Consider the following 12,465-nt stretch of genomic DNA (forward strand, 5'->3'; position numbering starts at 1 on the left):
CCAAAATCCCCTAATCCAATATACAAACAAGGAAGTCTCTGATACAAAGTCACTTATCCAAGGCATAATTGGATTCCTCATGAGAGTGCACCACCCAGATCATACAATCAGTCAAGGGTGTGGGGAAAAGCTTAGTCCTAAAACCAAACCTTAGGCTACAACAACCTGGCCTGCTTATAGCCTGTCCCCCACACCCAATATAAGTCACAAGCGAGCAAACATATATATCATATTTACAAACTTATTTGACCAACAACTTCTTTAAACACTAGATTCCTAATTTTGCTCTCTTAGTCAAGCCCCTCAGTGAGATCTTCTGAGCATGGTTTTTAAGGTCTATAATGACCAAGGAAATAACAGAAAAGGCAAATAAGGTCCAAAAGAAGTCAGGAAATACCAACTTTTGGCTCCAGCGCCCTAACAGGCTTAATAGAATTCCATCAGGGCCCTATTTAAAGAGTGGAAAGAAAGGTCATTGAACTGAAGCCTGCCAGGCTCCCTGTCCCATCCAGGGATATACCTCTGCTGTGGAAAGAGGGAAACGAGAAGGTAAGCTGCCCCCTTGCTCCATGGAGGGAGGGTTCAGTCTCTTCTAGCCCTGCTCCAGCTACTTGTGACCTGACCTTGCCCAACATGCTGGGAATTGCCACTGAAGGCCCAAGGACATCATTCATGAGCCTAAGGTATTTATTCCAAGTAGCAGATAAGCTGATCTCATTTCTTGTAAACACAGGGTCATCTACTATGCTTTGCCTGAATATTTAAGTTTTATTTATCCCTCGAAGATCTTTACTGTGGGTATTGACAGTCTGATTTTGTTATTTTATTTAATGTCTAGTATCTCCTTTATTCCTTTTATCTCAATGCCCCATGCCTATTGTAGGCTGGGACCTGCTGTGAATTCCAACTAGAAGCAGTGGCCACTAGGACTTAAACTCTAACTTCAAAGTGTAGAAATGTAACCACCCTTTCCCTAAGCACTTGCAGGATTTACAAGTTACTCAAAAAACTGTTCAAAAACTGTCCAAGAGGCGCTTCCAGCAGTACATCACCCAAGGACTGACTTTCATGTGGACAGGTCCACACACCGTAATCCTGACAACTCCCACTGCTGCTAAAATATTAATAGAAAAACGGCATGCCTTACTCCAACCACAAACCTGAAGCTGGTTGGTCTATGTATGGCAAATATATGAAAAAACTAAGAACTCTTTTAATCAGGCTTTGGGAAAAGGGAAACTAGGATTAAAAAAAAGTCAACTTAATTGTCACTAAAGGTTAAAGAATTTTAAATCAAGAGTTCTGACTAGAAAGGAATTGTATGGTTTTGATAATAGAAGGTATAAGGTATGGAAATACTTTTGAAAGAAAAAGGAAAAGCAAGTTGTTATGAAGGTCAGTTATTTCTGGATAAGAAAGTGCATGAAAGCTGAAGGTTTATGTAAGTTGTAGAAGGTTTGTGCAGGTTGTAGGAGGTTTGTACAGAGAAAAAAGAATTTATACAGTCAGAAAACGGGTTTTCAAAGAAAGTTTAATTAGTCACCCTAACTAACAATCCTCTACTCTCCCCACTTATTGGGACGACTCTTTCCCCCACCCTGACCATCTGGAGCTCAGAAACAGAGAAACGAGACCGACCCTTTGTCCTATTCTCTATTCACCTCTCAGCCTACCTCATTCAATCAGGTGCTTTCTACTCGTGTGGGACCAACACCTATATGTGTCTCCTTACTAATTGTACAGAAACCTGTACCCTAGTCTATCTCACCCCAAATATCAACCTAATCCTACCCCATGAGCCTCTTCCAATTCCTAGTACACTACCCGTCAATCTAAGAACCAGACGAACTGTACAAGTAATCCTTCTTCTTGTTGCTTTAAGAATTACTATAAAAATATGTCTAGGGGCAGAGGGACTGGCCATTTCCCTGTCTTATTCCTATTCTCTCTCTCTCTCTCTCTCTCTCTTTGAAGCCCAGTGAATTCATAAACATGAAATCAGTGGTTTCACACAAACTGGGTGTCTTGACTATTGCCTTTCATTGGTCCACTCACTCTCCTATTTATTTTTCTAACTTTTAGACCCCGCCTCTTACATTTGTTCACTAGTTTCTTACAGAACCACATGCAGACCTTTGCCAATCAGAAAGTTGGAAAAATCTACCTAACCCTACACACCAACCCTGAAACCTGCCCTTGAGAAACAGAAAAATCCAAAACCCTATATCAGCAAACCTCTTAAATTCTATCTTTCAACCCCTGCAGGTCCCCTAAACCTAAAGCTCTCCCGTATCCCTGAAGAACTAGGAGAATGAATAGCATTCACCTCTTAATGCTTCTCAGTCTTTTAACCCTTCACATAGTAAGGGGACAAGATCGCTGGGTCTTCTTGGCTGAAGAAGAGCCTACAAACAGACATGAAACATTTCTTTTAACTCAAGCTAACTGCTATCTCCAGGGCTGCCAGGAAAGAATATCTCTAACTTTACCATGGAAGAACTTTCACCCCCTGCTATACAACCCTCCTTATCTCTGCATTCCTAATCTCCAAATACTTGCCTCTTTATCAAGTTCCTACAGTCCTGGATGAGAGAAATCTCTAGGATTACCTACAATCAAATGCTCCTACACTCCTATTCCCAATACCCCAAGGAGAACTTCACGAGGGAAATATCAAATAGGTAGGGATGAGAGCAGGAGGAAGCCGCCCCTTAGCCCGAGAAGTTCCCTCCTGAATGTTCTCCAAACCCCCTTCCTTTTCAACCACACATATTCAGTCCTTCTAAAAACTTACACCAACAGGTTCCCTGTCTCTAAAAATTTCCACATGTCCTCCCATTCGAGTGGAACCAGACCAGCACGTCTCATGAGGCTCATCCAGGAGACCATGTATCACCATGTCACTCTGTCCACTTGGCACTCACAGCAAGCAATTCACAATTATTACCTCCCCAAATTTTTTACTTCCTCACTCAGGTTTTCAAGGACATCGCCTGGTTCAGACCTTACTGCATGGAAATTGATGACCTCCTTAACTGGATGAGTGACTTGGCTTGGCAAGGTTCCCTTCTTGAGTTCTCTCCAGAAGAAGCAATAATTTTCCAATTTTTTCTCCTCTTTCTCCTCATCACCCCTCACTGTATATTATAAAATTAATAACTGCCTTTCTTTTATATGTAACCACAGAATTGAGAAAAGATAGATACGTGAATTCCAAACTGCCCTCTTGATGTTCTGCTTATCTGTCAGACCTCACCCTTCCTGGACTATCGCCCCTGAGACAGAAGAATTCCAAGAAGCTGGTCAACCTGCCCCAAGGAGCATTCCAGAAAGCTGAAGTCCTCAAACTGTAAATGGGAACATACCAGGACTTGTGACTCAGGATCCCCTCAGGCTCTCCCAAGCACTATATAATTCGCCCCTAGTCTGTAACCGGCGCTCTTCTCCCCAGAGAAGTGCCCGGCAGGGTTCCTTTCTTCCTTTCAATAAAGCCTGTTACTCTGGTCTTTTCAAACTCCCATGGATTCCAACAGTTTGTAAATTGGATTAAAGGTTTTGATTTCTATACTATAAAGTGGGGTAGACCAGGAGCTTGCTCTCTCTCGGTTTCTGCTATCACCATTGCAGGGGCCTCCTTGATCCCTTGTCTTCTTTTGTGGTTTGTGTGTCTTGGTGAGACACCAATAAACAGAATGGCCCACCATCCTCTGACTCCACCATTTCTTTACTGTCTGCCCGAATCCAATGGGAACCTGCATGTGAACAGCCACGATGGCGGCTCCTGGCCTTACATGCACACATATCCCATGAGGGCTGGGGTAGAGGTAAGAGCACAGTCATTTATTCTGAGTCCTAAACAAGACCATCTGAAAGGGCAGGAAGCCGGAGAATGAAGATGGTATGTGTGGCTGCAGGCATGGCTGAGGAAGGACAGGAAGGTGAGGCCTCTGACCTTCTCTCTAGGACTCAACCCTTGCAAAGGGGTCAACATCGAAGTGAGCTCTTGGGATCCAGAAGCAGCTTCCCCGAGAATTCCACAGTAAACCTTACCTTGCTAGCTCCTCCCCACGCCCGAAGAACTGCTGCCACTCCTTCACCCATCCATCTGTCCCCCAGGACTGCCCCCTTCATGGACTCCTGTGCTCTTGAGGCTGACACAGGGTGGATAGGCCAGACCCTGCCCTCAGGGAATTCGCTCTCCAATGGGGAGGATAAGTGTCTTCTGTAATTTCAGGTGCTGGTAAGCGCTATGGAGAACTGTTTTCCTCTGTTCTGTTCTCAGGGGACTGAGGAATAAACTTTTAAAGAAGCGCCATGTTCAGCACCTAAGATGCCTCAGAACAAATGGTCATCTATGAGAAGGGCACTGACCCCTAAGGGGATACGCTGCCTTTCCAGCCACTGGGGAAATGAACGTATCCAGCACTCAGAGGGGCCGGGGCCAGGGCTGGCCGGCCGAGGACTGGGGATGTCCCTTAGCCTGCTCCCAGGCTTCCTTCCCTCTTAATGGGGACTCAGACTCCAGCCAGTCCCCTTGCCCCCCTGGAGTTCAGTTTCTCACCTTTTAATTAGTATTTCTCAAAGTGCCATGGAATTCTATGAAAAGTCTGTTCCAAGTTAGGTACATTTGGGAAACACTAAATTTAGACCCAGTATCTCTCCTGCAAATTCACAAATAGCAGCCTATAAAAAGGTCTGAAAGTCTGAAAGGAGAGGCACCTGCTTGGCCAGTTCTCCTTAGTGTCACCCTGTCCCCACGGGTCCCCATCAGTGCTCCTGAGACTGTGCTCGGCACAGCACTCTCTGGAAGGCCACATTCAGGCCTGAGGGTCTTCCAACCTTCTGTGATGCTGTCACCCCACAGGGGGTGCTGCCAGGCCCCACAGGCACTCAGTGTCACCCGCACTGTAGGATACACGCGGGGCACAGAGGTTCCTGGAAGGAACCTATCACCAGCATTCATTCATTCATTCAGTCACCAACCTGACCCTAGGCTAGAGGAGAGAAACTGTGGGTGATTCTGTATGGAGAAGGTTCTAGATTGTTCTTGGGAGCAGGTGTTGAAAGACGGAGGGTGCTCACGTCTGAATGTTTCCACAACCTTCTCCCTATTGTGGCTTAGTTTAAAGCAGACCTAACACTGAATTCCAGAACAACTAATTCAGCTATGCAAACAACAGAGCTGGTTGCCACTTCGTTCTGCTGCTGCATGTCAATGATCTGAATCTGTAAAATAAAGTTCATAAATATTTAAGAAATGCTTTCTTGGAGCTGCCATTCTTAAAAAGCACATTCACTTCCCCATTTTTTGAGTGTCTGCAGAAGCTCCACGAGAAACTGGCGAGCAAGCCTCACTCTCTGGAGCTCCAGAGCCTAAAACTCGGCGATGACGTGATACTGACCAAATCAGCACACTAAAACCTCACACGTGAGACTGAACAGGCAGCTCTTCCCAAGTACACGGAGTCAGCAGGGGTGAACTGGCCGTGTGCGGGGCAGGCAGGGGGCGGCCTGGCCAGCTGCCTATGGGCTTGCTGAAAGGAGAGCTTAGGAGCTCAGAGATCCACTTTGGTCAGGATGGGGGGCAGAGCCAGGGCAACTGGCCCCTCCCCCTGGGGTGAGGGTGGGGGCCTTCACACAGGCCGGGCAGCCTGCTGTTCAGCAGCCCTGGTTTCTGTTATCAGCTGTGGGGCAAAGGCGCAGTCCCTTCTGTGAGGCCATGCTGAGCCAATGTGACAAAGGCCAGCCCAAGTAATAAGGTGGGGGAGGTGAGGCCACCCTGACACGAGGGTCTGGAAGTACAGATGGTGACTAATTTGGGTTAGCACCTCCTCTACTCCATCACATGGAGCCCAGAGTGAGCTGTGCCTGCCCCACAGGAATCGTCAACCTCTGCATCGACTCCAGGGGCCCAGACTCATAGCGCCGCCCTTTGGATGCAGATGAACTCGGTGTCGGAGAATTAGACCCATCATGCCCCCTGGCTTCACAAAGCTTCGCTTTTTTTTTTTTTTAATTTTTTTTAAATTCATTATAGAGAGGGGAGAGAGAGAGAAGGGGGGAGGAGCAGGAAGCATCAACTCCCATATGTGCCTTGACCAGGCAAGCCAGGGTTTTGAACCAGCAACCTCAGCGTTTCCAGGTTGATGCTTTATCCACTGCGCCACCACAGGTCAGGAGCTTCGCTTTTAAGGGTGGAATTTCAGTATCTTCGTTGTGGTTATAGACGGGAATCAGGTAAAATCAATCTCCCTGTCCTCACACGGAGGCCCAAACTGAGGATAGAAATATGGTCTGTGTGGGAGGAATAGTGCCCGCACAGCTGTGTGGTCAAACATGTACCAGAGCAAGAACAATGACAATACATGGCCCGGCAGCGCCACAATCGTGTGAGAGTCTGCGTACGTCACAGAGGGCCTCGGTGTCCCAGCAGGAAGTGACCCACAGTCAACTTCAGTGGCTCAGACCAAAGAGCTGATGAGGACACAGAAATGCTCATGGCGGGATGGCCACTTCCTGTCCCCCTTTCCGGGTGACCCCAGACACTGCCTGGCTCGTGCCTCCCTCTCCCCCCACCCCCTTACAGGTTTGTCGCTTAGGCCCAATTTAACATTTGCAAGGGGCCTGGAGCAAACGTGCAAATGGGGAACCACAAATCGAGCTGCACCAGAGGCTGGCCATGTGTTCACCCAAAGTCCACAGACTGTCCCTTGGGAGCAAGGGGACATCCTCTTGGAACAGAGTTGAGACCCTGGGAGCCCGCAAGTGTCTTGCGTGTTCTGGGCTGATCCCAGGGGATTGGCTGATGCTGGATGCTGGCCTGAAGCTGGATGGGGACCGCCTTCCCCTCCTTGTGCCTCCCTCTTCTAATTCAGATGTCCAGGCCGTTCCACACAACTGCTAAAATGACATCACCAAGTGAAGAGAGAAGGCAAAATATCTGGGGACTGAAGCCACCTAGACGCTCCTTAGGAGGGTTCAGAACAGCCAACATGACAGGAGAGCAGGTGCCCTTGTGTAGTAATAGTTCTATTTCAAAGAATGTTCTGGGATCAATAAATCTGGGATACACTGAGTTGTTACCTTCTTCTTCTTCTTTAATTGCAAGGCCTTTGGGAGCTGGGCATATTTCCAAGGAGGTAAGAGAACATGGTACCTCACAAAGCCCATATCTTACCAAAAGCCCATTATTGTCTCCCGGGGACACTACCTTCTGGATCACACACGCCAGGCTGGTGGGGCCTATCAACCCTCACCTCTCCATCCTACTCCATTGCGACAGAAGGCTTTTATGTCTCTAGGAAAAGGTGTGTGTGTCAAACTGAAGCAGGTGACTGTTAACATCTTATAGCCTAAGCTTTATCTAAGGGCAGGAAACAACAGTGACTAGCCACAGCCATGGTGTCCATGGTGAGGACCCATTAAGCAGAGACACAGGCAGGTGTGCACAAGTACACTCAGAGAGCAGGCACTGATGCAGGTAGAGAACAGGCACTTTGGGGACTAGTACATGACAAAAAGATGACAGAGGTGGCAGGAAGACCTGGAGCAGGAAAAGGTCACAGGCCCTGCAACTGTGCCTTGACAGTGGATGGCAGTGGATGCTGATGTCAGCGTGAACCTGGCCTGAGGGTGATGTCAGTAATCGGGACATCCCATCTGGTCCTGAGGCTGGCTACAGGAGGGTATGACCAGCGGGAGCCAGGAGCTTCCTCATAGACATCTCCTATGACAGGAGAAAGGGGCAGCTAGGACTTGTCACCTCAGGACCCCCTCCCTGTCATCTCTGTGCCTCCAGGAGCTTACTTTCACTGCATGCACATACCTGGTTCCCCCCAGCATTGTGACACTCGTAAACTCCAACAACTCCATCAGCAAAATGTCCCAAAGTGTCCAGGCAGTTGGTTCCCTGCTGCAAGGCCCCAAAAGCTATATCCTGATGGTCAGGAACCCTGGAAAGCAACATAAGAATCATCTGCTCATTCCCCAGATGGCCAGCTCCAGACACCCACACCGTTGGTGGTTCCATCTCAGGCAGTGGGAACAAGGAGAGAAAGGGGGGCGAGGTCATTAGCAGACATCGCACCCCATCCTCCACAGGTAGGCTGTGCCTGGATTTCCAGCCCTAACTGAAGATTCTATGTTGGAGAAGGATTCTTCCCATTGCATATCAGGGAAATGTTTTGGGAAAGAAAAAGCTCCTAAACTCTCAATTTGTCTGTTGGAAGTCATTTAGAAAAGCAATTGTGCTGTGTCATTGGGTTCTACTGCCTCCAAGTACAGTGGGCTCAGGATCTGATCTTTACTGAGTACAGGAGGGGCTGCGTGGTTTGTCAGGTGGCCTGAAACAAAGAACAGTGCCCGTGGCGTGCGTGGGAGCAACTGCCTCAGGACTAGACCTGCCTTTGCTTACTGGCTGGGGGAGCTTTCACTCTCTCTCTCTAAGCCTCAAGTCCCTCTTCCGCACATTCCCTCCCAACCTGGGCTGTCACAAGGATCCCATAAGACATTTCATGTTTTGGCATGGAGCCCAGCACCTGCCTTCGGGAAGCACTCCGCAAATGGCAACAATTATAAATGACACACATCAACATTATGTGGGGATCTCCCTTGCCCTGCACCAACAGGAGAAGCAGGTTCACCTATTGGGCGGAACTGAATGCCTTAGATGTGGTCTTAAGCGGCACAGCACCGAATGTCACCCCATATCACAGGTGAGCTCGAGGTGAAACTCTATTAACACCATTCTGTCTGCAGTCATTACCTACCAAGTCACAGGTGACTGTGACAGTAAAGTGGGCACCATTATGGGGCACAATCCACTGCTGTGATGTCCCTCATTGGCTAGGGGACAGATGGTGACCAGCATAGTTCTCCATCCCCAGCAAAGCCGTCTGTCTTTAAAAGCAGGGGAAGAATTCCAAAGAGAGGTGTACCTGAGGCAGGCTGCATTCCCTAGCTCTTGAACAAAGCTCTGTGAGGAGACTCTGAAGGAGCTGTAAGCATGAAAGGCAATGGTGGCGACTCTTGCATCCAGTCACCATGTTGGAGATCTGTGACTTGCTGTGCAGTGCTCTGGGATTATTCAGAACAAGGAATGTGCCCCACTAAGGCCAAATCTATCTGGCAGCTGCCCTCAGTGAGCAAAAGCAACATAGGAAGGGGAGCAAGGAACAGGGAGGCAGGGCTGAGGCATGGTGGCGGGGGGGGGGGGGGGGCTGACGGCACAGAGCACGCCCCGGGGAGGCCAGGAGCTGCTCCTCTGGTCACTGAGCCCATCATTTTATCAATGGGAAAAAGCTAAATGGGGTGACAACTTGGGATTGTTTTCAGGTCTAAGAAGAATAGGAGGGTTACTCAGCAGGAGGCCAAGATGCAGGGAGAATGTTCTCTGTGGTACTTGGGGACAGCTATGGGGCAGGGACACAGAGTTCTCACTGGGAGCCCTGGCTCCAGCCTCTTGCTGAACACAAACCTCACTTTCTCTCAAGAAGTCTCCCCGCCTCTCTGACATTTGTTGCTTTAGAGTCCTTGCAGTGAGACCCTCAGTACTGACCTTAATTCTGGATAGACGTTTTCAAGGTACCATCTGAATGGCTTGCAGCTAAGTTTCTTCCTAAGCTCAAGTCGGCTCTGAATACTGGAGGAGAGAGAGACAAGATTCTTTCACTGATTTTAAGGACTTATGGGATCTCTATATCAAACTTGGAAATCTGCCCATGAGAATAGGGTTGGTTGGGGCAGGCAGTGGGGCCGACTGTCCACTAGTGCCCCTGTGACCCCACCCTGCCTCCCACCTTGGGGCCATACCTGCCCTTGAACAGAGGTCTCCCTTTGAAACCTGGGCGGCTGTTCTCAACTCTGGCCACAGAATGGTTCTTGGGGTTCAGGCAGGCCACAGCTACCACTCCATGCCCCTCCCCCAGGATCCCAAGCTAAGTAGCACAGGAGGGCACCACCGACACTCACTTGCCATAAGGAACGTTTCTGGCAGAAGGCACTGCTGCATAATAGAAGTTTTTGTACTCATCCATCCAGACCTCCGCTGCCCGGCGGGTGTTACTAGAAACAAAATAAATCTTGAGCTGCGATATCAGCATCACTCTGCACTTGTCAGCCTGCACTGCCACTTAGGAAGGTCCTTCCAGGTGGGTTGGCAGCTCTGGCAGGGGTGCAAAGAGCACACTGTCTCTGCTCAGAACCCCAGGCTGTGACGGTGGGGAGTTGGCCACTGAACAAACTTGCCTTCTTGTCTCTCACAGAACACAGATTATCAAGGAGCTAAAGTCAAAGCTAGAATTCCAGCATAGGCCGGTATTTTAGAGAAGGGACTGGAGTTGCTGCATAAAGGAGGAAATAAAAAGGGAATTATTCTGCAGTGATGCATATTATGTACCCATAGAGAGCTGGTACCAGGGGGCAGAGCCACATAATCCTGGTCTCTGGGGCCTTTCCCATTGTGGCTTTGACACTATGAGACAAATCTGGGGAACAGTTAAGAGTTATCATTGAATTGACTTTCCTTTCTGCAGACTGAGCGGAGGGTCCTGTTCGCACAAGGAATAGTCACATGAAGGGGTCAGCTGCATTAGGCCCTGTATCTAGGCCCTCCCCCCCAACCCTGCACTGTGCAGGAGGGGCACAGGCAGCGCAGGCCTTTCTAGAAGGCAAAAATCCAAATCTCACAAGCACAGAGCAAAGCACCACTCATGATAGATAAGGTCACTGAACAGGAGATTTGAAAGGCCTGACGTGTGTGATAGGACAGCACGTGCACAGGCCCCAGTGTCTCATTCCTCCCACATTCTTCCCAAAGCCTCTGCACAGAAGCCTCACTGCAGTGAACCTGTCTGCTCCCACATCCTGGATGCGGTTCCCAAGAAGACTCTCTCCTCAGGCTCATGGTGGTCATCCTCGAGACCCCAGACAGAAGGCTTCTGTTCTTCCAAAGTAAATACACAGGGAGGCAATTTTCACCTTTTAAAATAATTCCTGTTCTCTACCGGAAAGATCTCTTGTAAATGGTGAGCCTTTCAAATGATCTGAGTTACTATTAATAAAATCATTTCTGGCCTGATCAGCGGTGGTACAGTGGATAGAGCATCGAAGTGGGACGTGGAGTCCCAGGTTCGAAACTCCAAGGTCGCAGGCTTGAGTACGAGCTCATCCAGCTTTAGCCCAAGGTCATTGGCTTGAGCCAGGGGTCACTGGATCAACTGGAGCCCCTGGTCAAGGCATGTATAAGAATCAATCAATGAATAATTAAAGTGCCACAACTACAAGGTGATGCTTCTCATCTCTCTCCCTTCCTGTCTGTCTGTCTCTCTCTTAAAACGAAAGTCATTTAATCTATTTGACATGTCTTATATATAAGGTGATATATGCACCTTTTCTCTGCTCATGATGTGAAGGTGGGACAGTTGTTCAGGATGCCATTTGGGAGACAGACAAGACAATGTGAACACTGCCACCCTCTGATCCCGCAGTCCCCACTCCTAGAAACTTACCTCAAGGAAATAATCAACTAGGAATGAGAACATATACTATGTGAAAATATGACCACTTCAGCACTGGTTATAATGGCAAAAACAATCGGAAACTGTATGACCAACAACAGGAAAGTGATCAAATAAATGGACGAACCTTGGCCATTCAAAATATTGGTATACAGCTTATACGTTGCCATAGAATAATGTCCTTGATTTGTTGTTGGGTGAAAATAGAACATTATAGAACAGCATATAGTAGATATGTGTGTGGACAGAGAGAGAGAGAGAGAGAGAGAGAGAGAGAAGTTGAGAGATGAATTTACCAAATTATAACAGTGCTATCTTTGGTAAATGAGATTGATAATTTTTACTTTCTGTAAAAAAGCACACAACTACAACGAGTATTTAAAGCACTGGCAATACTGTATCCTGAGTTTGATTTCTCAGAGGAGCTATTAAATATTGTTGCTGGGATTTTGAGGTTTTGCTAAGTGGCCATGCCTTCACCTCTGTGCGGCTCTATAACTTCCATCCTCCATGGTCTGGATTCACCAGCAATAAAATGGAAGATTCAAGGATTTCCCACGTTCCTTTCAGCCCTAATGGTTCTAAGTTTTATGAGCTTCAATCGTACAATGGCTTTAAATCACTTAAGTCATTCAGTGATTAAGTTACTTCTTAATTCCTAAATGCAAAGCAACCTTTTTATCTACTTAATGGAAAAGACATGAAAGTAGTCTCAGAGAATAAACTTCATGTGCTATTCAGTACTAGTCTCAACTCATTCATTTAAATATTTATTATGTACTGACTACACGCCAAACAGTCTTCTAGGTGCTATGAACACAGTGGCACCCAGAGAGGTCGCTTTCATTTATCCGGGTTCTCTGGCTTCTGCTCTTCCCTCACCCCCCACTGCCTCCCCCATTCAGTGCGGAAGTAGCACTGCTCAAGCACGCAGGACAGAGTGGAACTC

At 47.9% G+C, this 12,465-nt stretch overlaps 1 protein-coding gene across 3 annotated transcripts in view; it reads right to left on the bottom strand.

Moving 5' to 3' along the window:
• Positions 1 to 12,465, bottom strand: part of GALNT2 (polypeptide N-acetylgalactosaminyltransferase 2) — a 219,071-nt gene that overhangs the window by 13,903 nt on the left and 192,703 nt on the right. For all 3 annotated transcript variants that reach the window (XR_010726019.1, XR_010726018.1, XM_066234914.1), the window contains exons 12-14: positions 9,970 to 10,062; positions 9,557 to 9,640; positions 7,826 to 7,952 (exon numbers count right to left, since the gene is read on the bottom strand). Coding sequence is in view for 1 of the 3 variants with exons in the window: in XM_066234914.1 (XP_066091011.1) it covers positions 7,826 to 7,952; positions 9,557 to 9,640; positions 9,970 to 10,062 (304 nt within the window). In the remaining 2 variants the exon portion in view is untranslated. The remainder of the gene's footprint in view (positions 1 to 7,825; positions 7,953 to 9,556; positions 9,641 to 9,969; positions 10,063 to 12,465) is intronic.

Source organism: Saccopteryx bilineata, chromosome 1 (genome assembly GCF_036850765.1).
Source record: "Saccopteryx bilineata isolate mSacBil1 chromosome 1, mSacBil1_pri_phased_curated, whole genome shotgun sequence".
Lineage (NCBI taxonomy): Eukaryota > Metazoa > Chordata > Mammalia > Chiroptera > Emballonuridae > Saccopteryx > Saccopteryx bilineata.